General features: G+C 34.2%; 1 protein-coding gene across 1 annotated transcript; it reads right to left on the bottom strand.

Annotated features, from left to right (window-relative positions):
• Positions 1-21,750: 21,750 nt before the first annotated feature.
• LOC104242973 (uncharacterized) lies at positions 21,751-23,219 on the bottom strand. Its single transcript, XM_009798086.2, has one exon. It carries the CDS (start codon positions 23,056-23,058, stop codon positions 21,850-21,852), a length of 1,209 nt encoding a protein of 402 aa, XP_009796388.1. The 5' UTR covers positions 23,059-23,219; the 3' UTR covers positions 21,751-21,849.
• Between the last annotated feature and the right edge of the window lie 1,539 nt (positions 23,220-24,758).

Here is a 24,758-nt window from a genome sequence, read left to right as displayed (position 1 = left end):
AAAGCAGAGTTTGAGGACAGTAAATGGGTTTAGATCCGTACGGAATGTTAACCTTAATGACTGCGGTTTGTCACGAGCAATTGTACCGACAAAGAAGAGTCCATACGTCATTGGAAAATATTTCCAAGAATAGCATTTGTATCTAGGTGACGTCGAAAGAAATGACGCCGACCCCGCTTTGAAAGCAGATGCAGTACTATGCCTAAATCGCTCCGGCGATGTCTTCGCACAGTTTGAGATGACGAAGGCTTTCATTCTCGCTACCCAAACACTATCAACCCTTTGCAAACCCATTTGAGCCGGTTACTCTTCTTTGATTACCCTCTTTGGAACCTGAAAATATTATTAAAAATAAAATGAAAGAAAAAGAGAAATTGAAATGAAAAAGACAAATAAAAAAAAGGGAAGAATAAAGAATTAGAAAAAAAAATAAGAAAATATATATATATAAAAAAAAAGATACAATATATATATATATATATATATATATATAAGAAAGAAAAAAAAGATACAATGAAAATAAGAAAGGAAAAGGAAGTGAAAAACAAAGTAAAGCAGAAAAACAAAAAGAAATTCCAAAAAAAAGTGGCCTGAACTACGTTTGACTTGATTCCGAAAGGATACGTAGGCAACCTCTCCTTGGGGTTCAGTCACACCAAAACAAAAATCCAAGAAGTCCCCCAAAAGTGAAACTGGGGCAGAAGTTATAATGGTTCGGCAATGATCCCGCCCAAAAGGTTCCAAAGTTGTAGTTCAATCCCGATTCTTTTCACCCCAAACCTTGTCCAAGTCCTTCTGATCAATCGGCAAAGACAGGAAAGTGGAAAACATCATTGTTGGAATCTGATAGAAATCAAATCGAGAAGAATAAAGTGAGAAAGTCTTATCGGTGAAAACCTTCGGGCACCATGAGGCGATGAGAGTAGAGAAATAAAAAATGAGAGAGGTCGATTAGCGAAAACCCGCAAAGGGCGTGGTCGACCGGAAAAAGGATACTTCATCACTGAAAGTCCTGGAAAGGTTCTCCGGTTTAGAAACCCAGATCAATAGGTTCATGAGAAGCTGGAGTTTGATACGGATCGGACATCCAGTCCAAAAGGCATGTCATGTCAGTTTGAAGCCAGCATGCACTCTAGATAAGTCCTTTTCCCCCGAAAGGGACACTTCTCTTTAAACTCATATGCTTTCCTTTTGCATAGTTTTCTTTGAATCCATTTAGATCTAACTCTGATTCCGTAACAATTACAAAGAAAAGGTGGCAGAACCGGTTTCACAGGGCCTCGCCTGGCAAGAGTCAAAGAAAATGCGCGGCCTCAGTGGTGCGTCAGTCCCATCCCGACTGACCATGGTAGTTGATTTGCTTCCAAAGTAAAGACTTCGAAAGAAAAGAAAAGCCTACAAAGGCAAAAATAAGTTGGAAAGGTTAAGTCCCACGCGGTTAGCCACTGCAGTTTAGGTTTGAGGATCAAAATCCCTGACACAAAATCGACAAATCCCCACAGGGTCTCCCTTTGTAAAAATCCCAGTCTCCCTTGTAAAAATCCCCCAAAGAGTCTGCCCAGCAAATCCCCAACAAGTCTGCCTTGTACAAATCCCCACAGAGTCTCCCCAATAAAAAATCCCCACTGAGTTGGCCTCGTAAAGAATCCCCAAGCAGAATGGGATGAAAGAACCAAAGCCTTACACGAACAAATCATCACAAATCCGGAAATGCGAGTCTGATCAGTTTAAAACGGGTCGCCTGTGAATCCAATCAATGGCAAAGTTTTTCAACAGGAATTAGTCCAAGACCAAGCAATTGGAACGATCAAGGCCACCGAATCAACCACCGTTTTCAAACTGACAATTTTTCTTTGCTTAGGAAAATTGAGACAGGTGCAATCCAAAGCAACCATGCAAGAAGCAGGTTAGCCCAAAAGAAATGATGCGCGCGAGCGTCGAAACAGCTTTGCAGCAGGAAAACGACCAAAAGTAAGTTTCCCCAGAATTCTTTCATGCATTTTTTAAATAAAATAAAAAATAAAAAAATAAAAATAATAAAAATAAAGACAAGAAAGGAAAATGAAAATCCCCAAAAGAAAAACAAATCATGATAACATAGAACCTCATTCCTCAACTATCCCGGTATAAACCACGGATCTCCCTGGCATCACCCAAGGAGCTTTTTCTATCCAAATCCCCGGCATAACCCGAGGACTCTTACCTTTTCCCGGCATAACCCGATGAATCTTCCCGGCATAACCCGTGGACCTTTTCTGGCATAACCCGATGAATCCTTTCGGCATAACCCGATGAATTTTTTCCGGCATAATCCGATGAATCTCCCGGTATAACCCGATAAATCTTCCCGGCATAACCCGATGAATCTTCCCGGCATGATCCGATGAATCTTCCTGGCATGACCCGTTGAATCTTCCCGACATGACCCGATGAATCTTCTCGGCATGATCCGATGACTTCCCCGGAATAACCCGAGGACTCTTACCTTTTCCCGGCATAACCCGATGAATCTTCCCGGCATAACCCGTGGACCTTTTTCGGCATAACCCGATGACTTCCCCGGCATAACCCAATGAATCTTCCCGGCATGATCCGATGAATCTTCCCAGCATGACCCGATGAATCTTCCTGGTATAACCCGATAAATCTTCCCGGCATGATTCGATGAATCTTTCTGGCATAACCCGATGAATCTCCCGGCATAACCCGATAAATCTTCCCGGCATAACCCGATGAATCTTCCCGGCATGATCCGATGACTTCCCCGGCATAACCCGAGGACTCTTACCTTTTCCCGGCATACCCGATGAATCTTTCCGGCATAACCCATGGACCTTTTCCGGCATAACCCGATGAATCTTTCCGGCATAACCCGATGAATCTTTCCGACATAACCTGATGACCTACCGGCATAACCCGAGAACTCTTTTCCTTTTTCCGGCAAAACCCGACGAATCTTTTCGACATAACCCGAACAGTGTCCAGCATAACCTGACAATCCTCCCAATTTAGGGCTCTGATCCCTAAGTTGAGCAAGTTTCCATTTAGCCAGCATTAGGGCTCCAACCCTGAACTAAGCATTTTTTCTGTTAGCCGACATTAGGGCTCCAATCCCTGAGTTGCGCTTTGTAGATTAGGGTTTTTTCCAATCCCCTCATCAGTGCTGTAAATTTTCATGACAATTAACTCACGAAATCTTCCTAGTGAAACTGGGGCAGAAATTTCGTTCGTTTGTTTTTGTTGTCTCAGCAGGTCTGACCCTGAGGTGCATGGATCGAGACGACCTACGGGATGAGTCTCAATCCAGAATAAAGAAAAGAAGAAAAGAACAAAAGAAAAAAAAGAAGATGTTCCCACATATTGGAACAAACAAAGGGCAGGTCGCTCAAAAAATTGGATCAAATTCCCGAGCTCCGCCAATCCCGTTTCATTCAATACTGCAGAAATAAACAAACGCCTACAACTTGCGAGCATCAAGATTCGGATCGAAGTCTACAAGCAGAATTAGCTGAGACCCAAGATCAAGTTGCAAAAGAATTATAGATAGGAATCTTGTAACTAGCGGTTGACAGGCATAAGTAGTTAGTTCAGTTTCAATTTCCTTTGGTTGTAATAAGGAGGTCAGTAAAGCAGTAGTGGCAACAGCAACAGCAGTAACAGCAAGCATTGCAATCCCATGGTAGTCCCAACTACCAAAATTTCCCGAACTACATTGACCTGATTCCTGTTTAGCCCAGGATATGTAGGAAACCTTTGAAGCAAAGGTTCGGTCAAATCTTTTTCAAAAAAATGCTTCAACGGAGTACTCGGATGGGCAAAAATCGCTCGCTTTATCTTTGCACGAAAACCCTTCGTGTCTCCGGGCAAAGAGGGGCAGCTGTAAGCACGTGATTTTTGCCCTATATGAGAATTACTCCCAAAAAATTCAAAAATAAAATGATTTTTCTTTGGTGTGCAATTTTGTGATATTTTGTGATATTTTGAATAATTATTTGTATTTGTCTGTGCGTGTTTATTTGATAAATTAATAAAAAATACAAAAATATGTCGCATTTTGCATGTAGGATTTAATTCTATAGTTGTTAGTAATTAAATTTGTTTTACAAAAATTAAAAATTACAAAAATAGGCATCGTTTGCATTTTTAGCATTTAATGTCCAAATATACAATTTTATGCTTAATTAATACTTAATTGTGCGTTAATTGTTATTGGGAGTTAATTTGCGCTTTTATAACTTAATTTAGTTCTTAATAATAGTTTAAGTATTTTTATAATTTAGTTTTAGAGAAATAAAAGAAGAAAAGAGAGCGAAAATATAAAGAAAGTCGGAATTAGGCCTCTTCTTCAATTTCAAGTCACAGGCCCAAAAATTGGCCCAATCTTCCCTACGACCCAGTCCATTTCGAACTGGGTCGACCCAGTCCATAACCCAAAATACCCAATACCCCTATCTTGCATTTCAAAGACACAAAACAAAACAAAAAAAATAAAAGGAAAACCCTAAAAGAGACCAAAACTCACCCGCCCCCCTTGCTATCTTTCTTCTTCTTCTTCTTCCTTAAGCAAGACCCCATCCATGGCTGCCCCCCACACACCCCTGCCTGCTCCGTCGACACAGCCGGACCACCATCTTTCGTCCAACAAGTTCCAGCTTCACGTCCGCCATTGACGCAACAACGAAGCTGCCCTCCGAGCTCCCATGGCTGCCCGTCGTCATCTTCTTCTTCTTCACTTCTGTTCCTTCACAAGCTCCCATGTTTATTTGTTGAGATCCCGTCATCTTCTTCCTTGTTCCGTCTAAACCATCCGTCACCCATAACCCCGCCCACAGTCGACGACCAACAACCCCAGTCACGCCGGAAAACCCTCGACCAGCTTCACCCTACTGTCGCGGCTGCTTCTTCTACTCATTCTGCTCGCCGCAGCTGCTTCCTCATCGTTCAAACGCGCCACTGCTGCCCGTTTCTACCATTGCTACTGCGTTCCGGCCTGTTTCTGCTTCTCGCCGCGTCCAGCTCCCCGGTGTTGCTGTTTCGCGGCAGCTTCTCCGTCATGGTTGCCGCAGCTGCTGCTCCATTTGTTGTTGCTGCTCGTCGCAGCAATTCCCATTGCTGCTTCACTTCATCATTCCAGCTGTTGTATCTTCAGACGAGCTGCTCGGTTGAGTTTTAGTCGAGGTCGCCGAGCGTCGTTTTGAGTTCGCCAAAGTTTACAAGGAAGGTGAGTTCGTCGTTGAGTTCGTCGTCGAATCCGGAGAGGTTCGTCGAAACAGTCCGTACGTATTTCATTTCGATCCGGTTAGTAGTTTTTGAGTTTTATTTTGTCCATATTTTGCTTTGATATTTTCGAATCTAAAATCGGCAAATGTTTGTTTTGTTTATCGTTTGAATTAATTTTTAGTTCATGTTCATATGTTTTGTTAAATTAATTTTCAGATTTCAAATGGAAATTTAATTAGTGGTTTTTCATGTTTATTTCATGTTTGTATTGTTGTTAGAATAAATATTTGTTAGTTTGATGTTTGTTAGATTCAAATTGAAATTTAATTGATTATTTCTTCAATTTGTTTCATGTGTTTATGTATTTTTAGAAATTGTTAATATTGTTAAGTTCAAGTTTAAGTTCATATTTGTTTCTAACAACAAATATTGTTATTTGTCTAAAAAAGAATTTAGTTGTGTTGAAGGAAATATATTGATTTAATCGTTTAAATCCATCATGTTTGTTGTTTAAAATAGATTTAATTCATGTTCATACTTTGTTTGATTGTTCTTGAATCCGAAATTTGTATAGCTTGATTTCTTGTTTACCATTTGTGATTATTTCTTGAATTTGTCTCATAAAGTTTAATATAGGAATTGTTGGTTGTAATGTTGTTAGAATTGATTTTAAGTTCAATATGATTGAATTTAGAAATCTAAATATACTTGTTTGTTGTTGTTGAATCCGAAAATAGGATTGTTTGTTGCTAAAATATTGTTCAATCAAATTTTAGTTGTTCTTTGTTGTTCAATTTGTGTTCATGTGATTTGTTGTTGAAATGTTGTTAAAATCGTGTTCATGTGATATTGTTGTTATGATGTTCATCCGTGTTCATATTGTTGTTTGAACATTGTTAGAAATTGATCATATTGTCTATATTTTGGTTAAGTTTGATTAATTGATGTGTTATAGCTGATGGGTAGTTTGGTAATTTATAGTACTTTCGGGGGTAAAATAGTAATTTGCAATAGGGTCAGAGGGGTAGTTTAGGAATTGTACATTTTGTAATTGTTTATATGAAGCATGGGGGACAAAATAAAATGGGGTGGGTTGTGATATGGTTATTTAATATAAAGGGGGGACAAGACAAAATTTAGTGGGGGGAATCTTGCATTATTTTATGTTAGGCATGGGGGACAAAATATAATGGGGTGGTGTGATATGTTTATTTAATGTAATGGGGATGAGTGGGAAGATAATGGGTTGGGTAGAGAAAAAGTATGGATTTTAATTAATTGAAAGGTTTATGGGATGGGTTATAAGAAGAGGTCTTGAAATCAGAATAGGGGGAGGAACACAAAAGATAGAAGAAAAAATACACAGACAAAAAAAAACGGGAGAGAGAAACAAATCTGAAAATAAGAGAGAGAAAAGGGCTGAACATTTAAGAGATAGAAAATTCCGAAAAATATTTAAGCTTTCAAAAAATAAAATAAAAAACTAAAAAAAAATTCTGCTTTCTTTTGTTGTTTGAAATCAAAATTAATTGTTGTTTCATAAAAGCGGGAAGCTTTGTATTTTTTTTGGATTACTACTCCACCGGTCTGTTATTGGGTTGTTACTGTTGCTGGGCTATTGTTGCTATGTTGTACTGATTTTACTGTTGCTGCTGATTCTCATATTCATTTTCTTTTGCTTCCAATATCAGGTACACAACTGAAAGGCTGTTTATTGTAATCCGAAATATGAAGCGTGAATACATATGAAGAATGAAAATTTGAAGTTTTAATTTCGTTTTTTTTCTTTGTTCCTTTTGTTGATTGTATTTAAGCTATTTCATGAATTACTAAATAATAACTGGAATAAAAAAAATAATATCATAAGTTAGTCTGTAATAAATCAGTTCGGCAAAATAGGTTAATTCACTAGTTATGAAGGCTTCAAGATTATAGGTTGATCATGAACAAGTAGCTAAATTTAGCTAAGACACGAATTTAAATTAAACATCGTAAATTAGGCATTAAGGCATGACTTGAGCTTAAGCAAGATTAAGAGAACGTTTAAGTCTAATAAACTTTCTAATAAGCTTTAGTAATTATGGTTAAATCTAGTTTCAAATGATTGTGAATAATTAATCTCAATAATATTTTTTTTTAAAATAACAATGCTGAGTTTTAATCTAGCTATATTTGTTTATTTTGAATATTAGTTGTTGAATTTTTATTTTATTTATAATTTCGAAATTAAGAGTAAAATTCCTTTTTCATCAATATTTGTATTAATCAAGCAATTAGCATGTCATGTCTTCTTAAAATAATAAAAAGCTAGTAATTAATTAGGATTTTCTTTCTTTATTTTAGAGACTAATTTTTATAGAAAAATGTAGTCGTTTTAAGATTTGTCCATTTAAAATAAATGAGATGAGCCTCGCTTAATGAAATGTATAGATTGCGGGGCCCTCAATAAATGTACATTTAATCGCTTAGAATTAGGGAGGAGCCGTTTTAGCAAATTTCACGGCCCTACCCAAAATAATGATACGCTAGTCGCTCTAGGCGCGTATTTAATAATGTTATTTTCTTAAATACGGGTGTGCATTTATGTAACCCAAATCTAAATCTCAACGGAGTCGAAATGTGTCGATAATCACGGGTGCATTGATTGCGACGTGATTTGAAATACGTTTTCACAATGTTGCAATTCTTCGTAAAATAATAACAATAAATAAATAAAAAATAATAATAATAATAAAAGCGGCTAAGGGATAAATTGGCACATAAGTTTATAACATGTATTAAATCAGATATCTAGCCATTATAACAATTTAAGCGACCGTGCTAGAACCACGGGATTCGAGGGTGCCTAACACCTTCCCTCGGGTCAACAGAATTCCTTACTTAGAATTTCTGGTTCGCAGACTTCATTTGGAAAGTCGAATATTTTCCTCGATTTGGGATTCAAGATAAACCGGTGACTTGGGACACCAAAAACCTTTCCCAAGTGGCGACTCTGAATTAAATAATCTCATTTCGAATATTGTCACTTAAATTGGAAAAACTCCCTCGCGCATTCAACCCTTCGGGGCGGGCGCGCAAAAAGGAGGTGTGACAGTTATAGATGATGATTTTGTAGAAGATGTGCCTATCAGTAAACCTAGAAAGAAAGCTAAGGTGGCTCCCAGTTCAAAAACTCCCAAAAAGAAAAAAAAATCAAAAAAAAACCCTTGGTGTTAAAACTCCTCAAAATGTTCGAAAACACTCACTGGTGAAGGTAAGAATTTTTTAATTTCTTCAGTACTTATTTCGCCTGTTTTAGTTGGTAAACATCTACAACTCTGTGGTTTTTTTAATTTCTAGATTTTTGTAGAAATGTTATATATAAATTGCATATGTATATATGTTTTTAAGCACTGAAATAATGTGAAATTATTTGTCTTAATTTTGTAGTTTAATTGTAGATTTGTTGATCTATTTTAACATTGTTGTTATATTGTATAATTTTGAAGGTATTTTGTAGAAACATACAAATGTATCAGTGCTTTTTAATTACTGTATTAATGTTAGATTACATTTGTTGAATTTTGTAGAATGGACATTTTTTTGCATCCCATAATGTTGATTATGGGGTGCTTAGATTCCATACATTATGTGATCCTAGCATTCCTAGCCAAATTAAAGCGCTTCTATCTCCAAATGGTTTGAAGTTGTTCAAAAAGACATGCTTTTGTTATTTACTGTCATTTCCCAATTTATGCATGCAAAATCAAGCTATTCATCTTCTTATGAAGTATGAATTGAAATCATCTGATGCTTCCTATTTTTCAGCTGATTTAAAAGGTGAGAGGTTAAATTTTGGATGGAGAGAGTTTGCAGTAATAACTGGTCTTAGATGTCAAACTGAGGTGACAGACTTTGGTTACACTCCTAGTTATGTCAGTAAGTTAATGAGCAGTTACTTTCCAAATAAAGTAAAAGTGGAGAAGACATACCTAAAACAGATAGTAACAACCAAAAGTTGGGTCAATGATGAGGATGCAGTCAAGTTATGTATTCTATATCTCATTGAATATTTCATTTGTCCTTCAGAGAGAGACCATATTGGGTTGGTAGATCATTTTAGGTTTTATTTGGTTGAATCCGGTCAGTACGAGTCATTTCCATGGGGTGTTCAGTCTTACAGACACCTGATTGAATCTGTTAGGCACAGGCTAAATCCTTCCGTTTATTCTTATCTCATTCGAGGATTTCCACTAGCCATGCAAGTATGGTTGTATGAGTGTTGCTCATCCGTCAACATTGACATAGCTACAAAGATTTCTAATTCAATCCCTCGCATACTAAACTGGTCAGCTGCTAAGGGTCAGATTTGGTTAGTTGCAATTGAAGACAAAATGATCAAGCCTGAATGGATGAAGGTAAATGGTCTTTATTCATTATAATACAATGTATCTACAAAATATCTACATTTTATATACATATTCTGCCTCAAACAAGCTAATTTATTTTTTTCATCACTCATTTCACCAACATAAATGAATCACCTGAAGAGCTTTCAGTGATGTATTTGCCTGATAAAGTTGAGTACACAATTGAAGAGGTGGAACATTTTTCTGAGAATCCAAAAGTTGATGCCCCACCATTGGAACCCAAAGAATCAATTGGAAAAGAGGAAAACGAGTCTATTCTTCGTAAAATAAAAAAGTTAAAAAGAGGTCTTGAGAAGGTAACATGTAGTCCTAATAAAGTATTCTGATTTTTATATAATAGTGTATCTGTATTTAATACATATTTCTAAAGGTAACTATATATTTTTTTTATTATGTAGGTCGATGAAAAGCTTGAAAAATTTAGGGAAGATGTATTTGAAGAACTAGGTAGCCTTCGAAACCTAATAAAGGAATCAGTCAAGACTGTTTTGCAGGTGATAAATAATCCAAATGATCAAGTTGATGCAAAGGTAACATTTGAATCTTAATCATATTAACAAAACTATTTATGTCACCTCTAAAATATATATCCTAACTAATATAAAACTTACAGTTTGTTGGGAGTTCAACCAAAAATACTGACCAACCAAAAGACAAGAACAATCAGCAATTTCAGTTCAATAGTGGTGAAACAGTATATCTCAGCCCCAGCAAAACAGGTATCTACAATATATATCCAATATATCTACAATTACATACACAATATCTACAAAATAACTACAAAATATCTGCAACATAACTACAATTTGTCTACATTATATATACAAAATATATACAATTAATTCCAGCATATTTACACAGCAATACAAACTTATGTACATATTATGACACACCTTCATATCTTCATAAATTGTCAAGCCAATCTATCCAGTATTATTTAATATTTTTAATGAAAAAAACAGAACATGTTAAATGTGCGCATGATGAAGAAAATCATCCAGCACGTGTTGATTTATATACACATTTTGAAGGGGTTGTTGATGAAGAGAATGTAGGTTTGAAATTGTTTTCAGAGATATTTTCTTTTTGTTCCAATATTTTTACCACTCTATTAAGTTATATATGCATGGTGTTTCAGAGAGGGAAGATATGCATGCACAATCTCCAATTCACGGAGTGACAGTAGCAGCTCAAACAGAACAGCAGTACCCGGAAGATGACAATGTAGGTGAAGAGACAGAGTTTGTGAATGTAGGTGATTCAGAAGAATCCGGAGGTGAGAAGAAGGAGGTCACGCTTGATGATTTCGAGCTGCCTGATAACTTCTCCCAGTTGGTTAAGTTCGGCGAGCCTATACAAGATGAAACAACACCCATGCATCAAGGTAGAACAAAGCAGCCGGGAAAGCATGCCCGATTACCATTTCTCCCTTTATACTCTTCTGGTGGCAGTACCTTGGTTGGACCTCTAATATTCCACCTCAAACACCTGTTTACTAGTGTTATTGGTCAAAATGTAGACCCTAAGTTGTTGGATCAATTCCACAAGTGGTTATACAACGGTACCGACACATGTTCAAAGAGGTTAGGTTGCACAATTTGACACTTATATTCCTGTATTCATCTTTTACACCTCCACTTCATTCAAAATTTTTTTTTAATTTCTATTGGTTTATATAGGAGGAAGGCTCCGTATTCTATAAAGGACAACCAAATTAAGCCATGATTGGATCTTGGAGTTGAAAAGGTTGACAAGAAGGAGTGGTTCTTTTCTCTTGCACACCCAGGACAAGTCATTAACGACTCGGTAATATTCAATGTATTTAATTTGTAGTTTTTTGTAGATAAATTGTAGATACTTTGTATTTTCTGAATGAATAGATATTTTGTATTCTGATTGTAGATATATTGTAGATAGTTTATAGTTTTGTGTAAAAAAATTTGAGATAACATGTAGTATAAATGCAATCTATTTTTGTTGCAGCATATTAATATTATAATGTATTACTTGAGAAAAAGAGGCAAGTATGGCCTCCACAACAACACCAGATTTACTACAACAGATTGTGTTTTCAAGACTAGGATTGATCAAATTTATGAAAAGTTCAAAAATTCTCCTCAAGAAAAGAAGTTTTCTGTAGTCAAACCCCAGGATGTTGTAGTAGAATATATATTGGGGTATAGACTACTCGCAAATTTTGCATGGGATGAAGTTGATTATGTCATCATGCCCATCAACATTGTAGAAAAATTCCACTGGTGTTGGTTGTTTTTCACATTGCAGAAAGGTGTCTTTATGTGTATGATTCCATGGTCTCTTCATACAATCACCCTATTGTTGAATCTTGTGTCGACAAGTTTTCTATTATTATTCTTTTGTATTTGTCATGCACCAGGTTTTATGGGAAGCGGAAAGACATCAACTTCAAGAATACAAAAGCATACATTGAGAAAGTTGTTACCGACCCTCTTAACATTCAGTGAATAGTCGGAGAGATACCACAGCAAAAAGAAGGATCACTGTAACAAAATTCTTCTTTCTTTCTATACATTTAACCATTTTTTTTCCTGATGGTTTGGTAAATATTGACATGTTGTTATCTTTTTGCAGAGATTGTGGTGTATTTGTTGCTGCCTTTGTAGAGTATGTTAGTATTGGAGAATTATCAATTCCCCCAAAAGACCTTTCTGATATTGACCAACACCATAGACGCTATGGAGCGCTACTTTGGGACTATGCTAGAAAGAAGGAGGAGCTTGGGGCAATTAGTGATAGTGAGGTGACCGGCAAATTGGCAAGGAGGAAAGGTGCACCAGCTTTGAATGAGAAAACACGAGCCTAGAGGAAGAAGTAGTAGTTGCAATCTTTTGAATGGAACATGTAGTACAATTGTGTAGTTGATGTTAGTTTATAAGAAAGATGGTAGACAATTTTTTGAACATTTTAGTATGTTTTAATTGTAGCAGACTTGTGCTACAATTATAGTAGCCTTTGTTTTTTTCCTTATCCAGTATTGTAGTTCAAATGGAAACATTCTGTTGGGTTTACATTCACTTGTTGAATCTTTACAGTACTTGATCTTCATTATTTTTAGCATTTAAATCCTTTCCAACTGAAATTTTATACAGTTATTCTGATCTACATTATTTCCACCATAAAGCTTCTTTCTACCAGAATTTTAATCTATATATTACATCAACTACATATATTTTGTAGTTTTTTTGTAGTTGTATTTGTAGATATTTTGTAGATTATTATAATAGTGTGTTTTGTTTCTTTTATATTTATTTTGTTGAATGTAAACAATACTTCATCTACAATATGGCTTGGTTTTTAACTACTTTCCTACAGATTTATAATGTATATACTCTGTTTCCCAATAATGTATTTTTTTAGTAGTTTTATTGTAGATAAACTGCAAAAACACATTAACAACTATGTAAAGGATTGCATATATAATAAAAAAGTTATAGATTACATATATAGAAAACATTCATAAATAAATCAATATATGAAAGTATTATTTTATTATAGAAACATCCTAACTAACTACATTATGATCTTTAAAAAAACAACTATTACACATCAACATCTGTTATCCAAAACTAACCAACAAATTTTCATCAAATATTCTGTTAACTACATAGAATTTTATTTCATTTTAGGTGCAGTCTTGCAAGATCTTTTGTTATGCCGTTCTCCTCCGCAGTTACCGCATGAAACCTTGTACTTCTTTGAATTTATTTCATCATATGTTTTGTATCTTTCTTTCTGAGATCTCCCTGGCCGCCTTTTCCCTCCTTTAGGTGGAATTACTACTTCTTCAGTTATATGTTGTGGCACATTCTATTTGCTTTCATCAAACAACGGATTTACTGGTATTTTATATGTACGCAAGAGGTTCGCCTTTGTGTAATAAGGAGAACAATATTCTTCAAATGACTCATCCCTTTGTCTTAAAGCAGCCAAAGCATGTGGACAAGGTAGAGCCCGTTTGGATTGGCTTTAAAAAAATGGCTTTTAAGCGCAAGTGCTTAAAAGCAGCTTTTAAATGTTGGAGCTTATTTTATAAATAAACAGTTATCTGTTTGGATAAAAGTGCTGAAGCTTAAAAAAAGCTATTGAAGTGTTTGGCAAACAAGTGCTGGTAAGCACTTTTCCGATTAAAGAGACAAAAATATCCTTAAAGCTGTTAACATTATAAAGGAGCTGATTACTACAATATATTTAATTATGAATTAATGCAAATAAAAAATAATTTATATTTTAACTTAATTTCAATTTAATTGATTATTTTAGATAATTTTTATAAATATAATTCTCGAGTGCTCATTTTTCACCACTTTCAATCAAGTAAACTTCCATAAAAGTCTTAACCTATTTAAAATACCAAGTCGTTAAAGTTCAAACTCTCCATTTAACTGAAATGGAAACATAAAGTTAACTAATTGGGTAGGAATCATGAAATATATCTACTAATCTGATGTTGTTAATTCTCAAAACCATAACTGAAGGACTCATGCAAGACAAGTAGCTAAGTATTCATAAACTTCTTTTGTCAACCAGTGGTATATATAAATAACAAAAAAAAAAGAAAATAGGAGGAAATATAATTAGTATTTCTGAAGACGTTAAAGTAGTATAAGACACAGAAAAGCTTTAATTAGTATTTCAAAATGAAAATGTAGCAGAGATGAAGAGGATTTGAGGAACGACAGTCTTCAAAGTGAAGGAAATAGGAGAAGTACAACGTTTTAGTAGGTTTTATTTGACCGAGGATAATTTTGGTATTATATTTCTTAGGATCAGAATATTTTGGAATAACCACGCTACCAACTACCATGGCAGTAGGTTTGCGTTGTATGAATGTATTGTCCATTAAAGAGCATGTGTGTTGTTTGTCGAAATTTCTGACCTTGAACATTGCAGAATCATTTATGCTAGTTGTCTTGAAGTGCCATGTACAGTTTTCACCAACACATATCAGCCAGTAGCTACAAAATAAATACATTTTAAACAATGGGTTAAAATTTAGATTAAAAAAACTTGTTTTAGCTTAAACAATCACATTATACAATAATAAATACAATATAACTACAATTTAACTACAATTTTGCTAAACATTATCACAAGAAAAACTGAAGAAGTAAAAAATTATAGATAAACTACAAAATTAAAAAAATAATAATATTTGACTATTCATATGTTCATACCTTCTAGCACTAGATCTTTTAACCCTAAATTGGAACTTGTGCATGACAGAATAGTGTTTCATTACAGTTGCAATTGTTTCCTTGTCTTGGTATACTTGTCCTACTTCAATAGAACTTGGTGTACTATCTGTTATTATTATACTTTCATATTCCTCTATAACGGGAGATGTTGGCATATCAAGTAACGTTAGTATTCCAGATGAACCTGCATGAAAATAAATATAAATGTTGTTATCACCAGTTTGTAGAAAATTTGTAGAAAGGTTGAAATTCAGTATTTCATATTAATATTTCAAATTTTTTGTAGTTTTAATGTAGAATAAATGTATAAATTTTGTAGATATTACAGAAATCCATATATATATATATGTAGTTTATTTGTAGATACAATGTAGATAAATTGTAGTTCATTTACAATTTACCAGAATTTCATAGAAAAAATAACATCGCACACCTGCAGCTGTATTCTCATTGGTGATACTCAATTCCATATTGAAATCGCGAACAGTTATACATAGTGGATATGATCCTAATTTTTTATTTTCCTTTTTCATCTCCATATATACACGAACATCCATATCGTTCCTAATTTCCATTGGAGGATAATGCTCGTTGACAATGTATTTGATTTCTATAATTTTTTCGGATGTATCAATCATTAATTGTTGTGCTATTGTAGAAATCAATAGACTATAAGTCGCATCGTCATCGACTACAATGCCATCGACCTTGAATTCTCTAAATCTCTCATAGATATCCCAATTCTCATTTGATTGTAGCATAATTGGTATTTTCGCCATAATTACTTTTGTTGCAGAAAATTGTAGAAGATTTTGTCGATTTTTATTTGTGAAATCAGAGAAAATGTTGAAATAGAGTTTAGCGCAAAAACAGAGTACTGGAAGTTTGTAACGAAGTAGACGATAGTGATTACTGTGCGTGATTTGCGTTGGAAGATCTGAAAAATATTTAATTCTCCTTTTTTAGCTCACCTAAATAAGGAATCCTACAGCTATAATGATTCCTTATTTAATGCATTGTATATATTATGTAGAAATACTGTTAACATGAAGGGTAATATGCAAACTTTGAACATATTTGGTAATATAATTTCCTATATGGTATAGGAACGAAAATTTCCCATGTTCAAAAGTGTCATGAGAAAATGAAATATTGCTTAAGCAGCGGCCAGAAACCACGAAACCACATTCAATCCGTATTCAACCACATCCAACCCGTTTTTACCCATTTTGTTGCGGGTAGAAACGGGTTAACCCATATTTACCCATATTTAAAATGGGCGGGTTGAATATGGGTCTATCACGGGTGGATTGGACGGGTCAAGTAAATATGGGCTGAAATTGTCATCATTACTCATGCGTTAAAAAGTATATCTCCCTCAATGGTAAAACTTCTTTAAAAAATTCCAATAATAGGATCGATTCTCATATCCTATGCATCAACTAGCTTGTAAGCACCACTTGAATATACTTTTTGCACAACATACAATCCATCCCACTTGGAATTGTACTTTGTTCTAGTTCAATAAGAAATAATGATGGGTTTTCTTACTGCGGAACTTATCTCCCACTTGAAGAGACCTCAGGAGAACTCTTTTGTTGACGGCACGAGACAATCGAGCTTGATAATATTCATGACTTTACTGATCTTCCAACTTTTTCTCATGAACAATTGCAAAGGAATAGCTTGAGCTAAGAGGAATTGAAATAATACTTGGCCAATTCCTGAGTATTCATTGAAGACTCACTTGTACCCCTACTAATTCTTCTTCCAAGAGCCTCTAAATCTGCTAGTCGAAGTTGAGCATTCTCTTCGCTTTTTGAATAACAAGTCGCAAGGAAGGTATTTGACGCTCGAGTGGCAAAACGATTTCAAATTTGTAGACCAGGAAATAAGTCTTGTGTTAGTGTGCAGTGAGTTATCTTATATGCTCACAAAGATTCCTCCATACGGTCATATCAATCTTGTTCAGATTTAGAGATGACTTTCTTTAACAAGTTGCATAGAGTTTTATCATATGCCCCAGTTAGACCATTAGCGACAGCATTAGAAGAGTTATGTTGCTTGAAGCCAAAGAGATCACAAGACTTATTCAACAACTTGTTATCGAATGACTTACCACTATTCGTTATTACGTAATGTGCCCACCCTTGGTTATAGAAGTTTAGGCGGACACTGGCCTAGTGGGGACGCTAAAAGTACAAGAGGGACGGTGAATTATTGCCCTTTTTCATAAAATTCTAAAAAAGACCAAATTGTAATAATATTGTTACATTATATAGTATACTGTTATAGTAAATCGATAGAATAAACTGTATACTAAAAGGGTATATAGTATATCATTTTGGTATGCAGTACAAATTCTTCTTCGCCAATTCAACACAATGAATTATACACTTTGAATTAAATATTATATAACAAATAATATATATTATATTATTTTGGTATATAGTTCAACTCAATTTCAACAAATTTTGAAAATCTACTCCAGAATTTCCATCAAATTGACTCGAACATTAGCCACAACCTCCAATCAAATATTTCAAATTAGATATTTTGGTTTAAGAAAAAAAAAATTAAAAAAATATGAAAACTCTGTTGAAAATTTGAAAAAGAACTCAATAAAAATTTTAAAAAAATCTAAAACGAACAAATTATAATAGTATATTGTTACTTTATAGTATATTGTCATAGTATACATTGGAATGAACTGTATACCAAAATGGTATATAGTATCATCTTAGTATATTATACAAATTGTTTTTCGCCAGTTCAAATGGTATATAGAATGTTATTTTGGTATATAGTACAAACTAATCTTCTTCGCTAGTTCAACTCAATTTCAACCTAAATTTTAAAATTCTACCCTAGGATTTTTACCAAATTAACTCAAACTTTAGCCACAACCTCCAATCAATATTAAAACTAAATAGTTTGTCTTAAGAAAAAAAGTTTAAAAAAATATGAGAACTCTGTTGAAAAGTTAAAAGAGGACACAATGAAAAAATTTTAAAAAAAAAAATAAAAAGGACCAAAGTAAAACAGAATGCTATTACATTATATTATACTGTTCGAATGAATTGCATACCAAAATAGTATAATTTTATATCATTTTGGTATACAATACAAATTCGTCTTCTTCATTAGGCGCAACTTAATTTTGACCTAAATTTCAAAAATCTCTACAAAAATTTACCAAACTGACTCAAACTTCAGCCATAACCTCCAATCGATATTCAAACTAAATGTTTGGCTTAACAAATCTTTTGAAAAAACATGATAAATCCATTGAAAAACTTAAAAAGGACCAAATTATAACAATATACTATTATATTATATTGTATACGGTAATAGTATATGCTGGAATGAATTGTATACCAAATGGTATACTATTTGGGTATACAATACAAATTCATCTTCTTCTCTAGTTCAACTATATTTCAATCCAAATTTCTAAAATCTACTGCAAAATCTCCACCAAATTGACTTAAACTTTAGCTACAACCTCCAATCAACTTTTCAAACAAACACCATACAAGATCGGATCAAAAGAATTAAAAACTCAAACAAACCAAGTTATATGTTTCAAGGTTCAAGGTCCTTCAATGGTAGATTTTGTACAATAAATCTCCAAAAATCAGCATCAAAGGTACAATTTACACATCAAATAACAATAACTAATGAATTTCAATAGTAAAATACTATAAAAATCAGATTTGCCATTTTGAACTCATTCATATGGAGTTTCAATTTTATTTTATTTTTCAGATTTGAAATCACATCCATTATTTTATGTGATAATGACGAATAATCAGTTGTATAGAAGATTATCATGGTATAGTACTCTTGGCAACGTCGATAGAAGTTTATGTTGGTATTTACATGACTGTGGATCTTTAAAATGGAAAGGAAAAATTATCATATGGTCAAACAAAATTGGAGATGGGTAGGTTGGTAATTAATTTTAGTTAGAAAGGTATATATCATAATAAGTTTAACATTGGGTATAGACGAGTAAATATTTTGATTTTAATAGATAACTTGTGTAGTTTCCTCAATATAATTATATTATTTATTTATATAAGTTCAATATATACAGAGTTAGTAATAAATAAGTTCAAATCCATTGGGCTTAGCTTATTTAATCAGGCTACAAATAAGGGAGAAATTCAAAAATAGCCAGATTCACAACTAGTCGTTCAAAAATAGCCCAATTTCAAAAGTAATCGAAATTTAGCCACTTTTCATGTAAAGATAAATTTGAGCGAAAACACTGTTCAAAACCCGGAAAATACGTCAGTATATTATACTGGAGTTTCAGCATAAGTATGCTGGAACTCCAGCATATTATACTGGAGTTCCAGGATAAGTATGCTGGAACTCCAACATAATATGATGAAGTTTCAGCATAAGTACACTAGAACTCCAACATAATATACTGGAGTTCCAGCAAGTATAATTGTCCAGTACAATATACTGGAGTTTGGAGCACCGATGCTCCAGTCTCGAGTATATTATACTGGAGTCAGCAAAGTATACCGATCCAGCATAATATGCTGGAGTTCAAACACATGTGCACCGAACTCCAGTATATTATGCTGGACCGGTCTCTATTGCAGCAAAATAGTGGCTATTTTTCATTGACTTCGTAAACACTAGCTATTTTTGAATGACCAGTCCGAAAACTGACTATAACGTGCTATTTTTACTACAAATAATGAATTCAATTTTGTTAAGCCTAAGATGTCATTTAACCTAGAGGTCTAGTTTGTACTTTGAACCATGTGTCACCTGGTATACCAAGTCAAATAAAAAATCCAATAGGATCATGAGCTGTCTCACTAAAAATGAAGAAAAGAAAACAGAACTTCCCACGGAAAGCAAGATTACTACCAATTATTCCATTCAAGTTTATGTTTGTCATCATTAACATATCCCTAAAAGAACAAATGGCTCATAACCTGTTGTTTTTTTTCCACCTATAACCTGTTAATTGATAAACCTTCAAATGCAATCAAGGTTTATAACATCTTGATAAAGGAGAGCAAGACATTCCAAGAAATTTAAGTTGAACGCAGGGTGGCTACCTGAGTTGGAAACAACGAATGAGAAAGTGAAAATTAAAATGTCATTTTCCTTTGTAAGACATGTGATAGTAGATAACAATAAAATAAAAGTTTAAAGATCAACCAAAAGTTGCTAGTGTCAAACGGTTTCATGAATTGGCTCATCTATCATGAGCGGAAGTTCAAGTGTTCAACAGCGCGAGGCACATATATGGACAATACCTTCGTCCCCTCTGTGTTCGTGTTTCTTTCAAGCAATTCATCAAACACCTGCGGCACAAATAATTTTTCCTAGGGAGTTTATAGTATTTGACCTACAAAATCTTGCATGAAAAAAGGGATGAAACAAACTCAAGATTCAAGTGAGAAAATCAATACATGAACCTCCTTTTTTTAGGTAAAGGAGATGCAAAGACAAAACATAAGAGAAAAACTACAAAATGCTAACAGAAGCAACAGAGGCAAGAAAAAAACAACACAACAACATAGAAATTGCCAAAAAGGTAACGGAGAAGAAACGAGGAGTAAACTAAGAACATGAAATACACAAAACAAAGGGGGGAAAATCCAGAGCAATAATACTAACTCATAAGACGCAGTGGAGAAGACAACGAAGGAAGAAAGGTAGAAAGAAGGATTGAGCAGAAGAAAATGTGGAGAAGACAACGAAATGAAAAAAGTTGGAAAAAGAGGATCAGAATCAGCTGTAGCACGCACGTATCCCTTTGAAAAGCCATGTAAAATCACCATTTTACATCTTCATAACTAAGCTAAATGTCAAATTTTACCTTTGGACGACCAACTTGGCTCTTCTATATAAAAAATATTGGTGTAAGTAATTATTGACCAACAAAAGTCTTGTCAGGCTAAGTATTAAAAGTAACGCAACCATGGCAAGAAATGAGGATAAAAAAATATCTCGCTCCATTAGGTGGTAGAATCCTAATAACAGATCAGCAGTTAAACAAATAATATCGGCCAGAGTATGTGGGGAAAGTGCCCAGCAAAATCCAACAGAAATCCTTCTAACATCAACATCTCGCACAGAGAAGACCAAATGTAAAGAGTCTAGCCACCAAAGCAACAAACTCTCTTTCCAAGTAATTCCAACATTTATGTCAAAAGGATATAACAGCATCACCAATGCATTCAGCAGGTTAGGAAATCTGAAATTTTGTTTAGGTGAAAACATATATCAATGCTATTGCCTTTTAGGTGAAGACAAACAGTAAAGACATGTATCTTATAAACCTATTCCCAGGAACAATAAACGGTAAAGTCGAGAGGTTATGATGGAAATCTAAAACTTAATTCTGTTTACTGGATCCTGAATGCAGAAGAAGACTTTTTCAACAAGACAGAAATATCCCCTAAGAGAAGATCTAAGTTACCATGTTAGCTCTATAGGAATTTCCAGATGCCTATTTCCAAGTCACAATAGTCAAAGTAGAAATATCCAAATATAAACAATTAAAGGTTCACTCTGAAGATCAACAAGCAAGTATATCTTCCAAGATAGAGACAACTTATTTGGGTTAAAATGTACACTGCTAAAGAAAATCAAGAAAAAGCCAACTCTCTCAAGCCTACTAACATGTTATGAAGGCACAACCTACCAAAATAGTGGGGAATATTCAAACCTAAACTTTTAACAGGAAAGATTATCTCTGTCAAGCTATTCATGAAATGTTCAACAATGGAAATGAGCAATGCAGAAAAGCTGCACCATGAGGATACAAGTGGACTTGAGTAAGTTAAAAACAAGTTTAATAAACAGGAATTCCCGACAAAAGAAAAAAAAAAAGCAACAAGGGAACTACATTTGAAACAAAAGAACAAAAGCCAATTAAGGTGTTCATATTCTCATTCTCTTTTTCCACATTACACTAAAAAACATTATGCAACTCACAACAATTTGCGTTAATAAACAAAAGGAATAAGCTTGTGTCTAACTTTACTTGCATACTCCATATATCTCTCACCAAAGTTCTCTATCATCAAACTTTCCTCTAACTTAGCTTTATTCCCATAGTACAGCAAGCAAACGACTGCAATGAAGAGAGCGCTCAGAGGCGCCCTAAGTGCAACACAGTAAGCAACAAACAAGAGCATGGTCGAAGCGTAAATAGGATGGCGAACAAAGCGATATGGGCCAAACTGTACGACAGCTGTAGGCACAACCACCTTCTCCGAATACTTGGCTAAATACAATGTCGAATGATACTGCATAAACAAAGTCATCAAGATCAAAACCCAAATACCCAAATTGCTCCATCCACCAGGGATAAGATGCAATTCCGGCCCTTCAAACGCCGCAAGCCAATGACCAACCATAACTCCAACACAAAACAACAACTTCTTCCAATTGGGTAGGCTAATATCCCATTTGGGGTCATGCTCTCTCGGGTTATAATCACCATACAGCCGTTTTCGAACACTCACATTCAAGAAAAAGAAATAATGGTACACGAAAAAGAACACAACAGGCCACCCTTCAAGAAAACCATTGAAATGTGCAGGTGGGACAAGTGTAAGCCAAGTGAAAGCTGAAGTAACAATAGCAAATTGCTCTAATTCACTCGCTTCCCCATTTAAAAGCTTGTTTAAGCAATAAAGACTGTAACTTGCTAGGCTTATGGCAACTAACCTAGGCCAGAATAACCATGTCATACTAAAATACATCCAAAAGAACGGATTCAACAGTACATTCACAACCCACTTTGTAGCAGCAATAGTAACTGAAAACACCAAAGCCCACTTAAACAAGCCAAATGGGGTCAATTGAGAAAACCCCATCTTCAGTGACTCCAAAGATAACACCTTTTTTGTTTCTACTGTATTTGAATGTGAACATTGGACTGGCAGTAATGACCCAAATCTACCATTATACGGCGACCAACAGGAGAAATTCTGGGATGGAGAAGAACTGACATTGCTGAAGGGAATTGAGAAAGAACTACGCAAGTGGGATTTGGGTATTTCAAGATTTCTCCGGGGGTTTAAGTTGTTTACACAGAACTTGCGCGCCACCTGTTTGTGGAAAGGTCTGTAAGAAAAGGGGTTATGTTTTGATGTTGCAGCACAGAAAGAGGGTACCTTTGAGCAGACCAAAATGGGCGCTGCTTCCATTTTGGAATTGGTAGCTGAGATTTGGATAGAAGAAAACTGATCAGCTCATTAGAGCGCTTAGTGAGTTTCTCCGACCTGAAGCCTCAGGGTAACATTGCTGCTTGTTCTTGTTTGGTCCAGGGGATAATCATAAACTTTGCTAATTCTCCTTTTTGGGCCTGCAAATTTAAATTGGTGAAAGGGGTCGAGTTTGTCGTGTATATTATTTATGGGATTTTTATCTAGTTATACTACATTATAAACTTATTTTACCTATGTTTCTATATTTTATAGTTTTTAATAAGTATTTAGGTTTTTCTTACAAATATATACATTGTTGTTTAAAAGGCTCTCACCCCATTATTTTTTGGGAAACTTATACAAATGTATCAAATAAGTTTCAACTTACCAACCTCTAGCCATTAGTCATAGACTTACCAAAATTAGCCAAACATATATAAAAATTGAAAAACCAAATTAAATAAGGTTCTTTTTCTCAAAGAATCACATGCAAAAACACCTTCCATATATTTTAAGCGTGATTAGCAACATTAGATGCAAAACAGTAAGGAAATTTCATGGATGAGGTAGCAAATAAGGTGATGAAATACAAAAAAAAAATATACAATATTCCAAAAATCTAAACAAAAAAGAAATTTTTTTAATGGGTATAGTTGAAATTCATTGAACATATAGATAAGTCAATATACAAAATTTGAGGAACATTGGAGGTGATTTGGACTAGTTTTGTATCAAAATTCGTAATTAATCGAGTTCAAAAAAAATTTCTGCGACACATGTATCAAACATGTATCACGCATGTATCTCACACACAAGTATACATGGATATACATGTGATACACAATCGATACAAATATGATACATATGTGATACACAAATGATACACAGTGTGATACACATATCATTTTTTCCATATTTAGTTTTACTTCGAAGTTTCAATTCAAACCACCTCAAAACTTCACCAAATCATCCCAAAACTGAAAATTCAAGCTCCTTAAGATATACACAATCTATTCTAATCGCACTCATTCAAAAGAAAGAAAAAATTTGATTTTTTTTTTGCTACAAATAACTAATTGGCCTATTTGGCTAATATTAGTAATATTTTATCAATTGGCCAATTTTAGTAATGAGCTGCCTATAAATAGACATAGCTGGTAATTTCCCTTTTTTTTTACATCAAAATCCCTTAATATATGCTCAGAATCTCTATCTTCTCTCTTTTCCACCATTGCTTATAACTTTATATTATTAAAAAAATTATCAATTAAATCGTTCTTTTGCGGGAGACTGGACAACACTGAAAATGAAAAAATATTCGGGAATTGTATGATAACTGTATCATAATTGTATCTGAATTGTATCAGATGCATCAATGCCTAAAACATAATTGTATCATACTTGTATCACAATTTGTTTCTAACTTATATATGATATATTAATACACAAAATAATACCTGATATAATACTAATAAATTAATATACAACTATCATATATTTGTGATACAAACTGTGAAATTCGTCACGAACTCACGACTACTCGTAACAATATACAATGAATATACAATTAGCATACGTTTGTAATACAATTCCTTCAACAATTATGATACGTATATAATTATAATACAATCGTGATACATTTATGAAAAATTGTGATAAAATTATGATCTTTATCTTCTTCAAGTTTCAATCACAACTCT

The sequence above is a fragment of the Nicotiana sylvestris genome, chromosome 2 (genome assembly GCF_000393655.2).
Source record: "Nicotiana sylvestris chromosome 2, ASM39365v2, whole genome shotgun sequence".
NCBI lineage: Eukaryota > Viridiplantae > Streptophyta > Magnoliopsida > Solanales > Solanaceae > Nicotiana > Nicotiana sylvestris.
This window is presented reverse-complemented; position numbering and strand designations above follow the sequence as displayed.

What these genes read in the sequence shown, in the direction of transcription:
- LOC104242973 (XM_009798086.2), bottom strand. Translation starts at nt 23,058, where the DNA reads ATGGAAGCAGCGCCCATTTTGGTCTGCTCAAAGGTACCCTCTTTCTGT.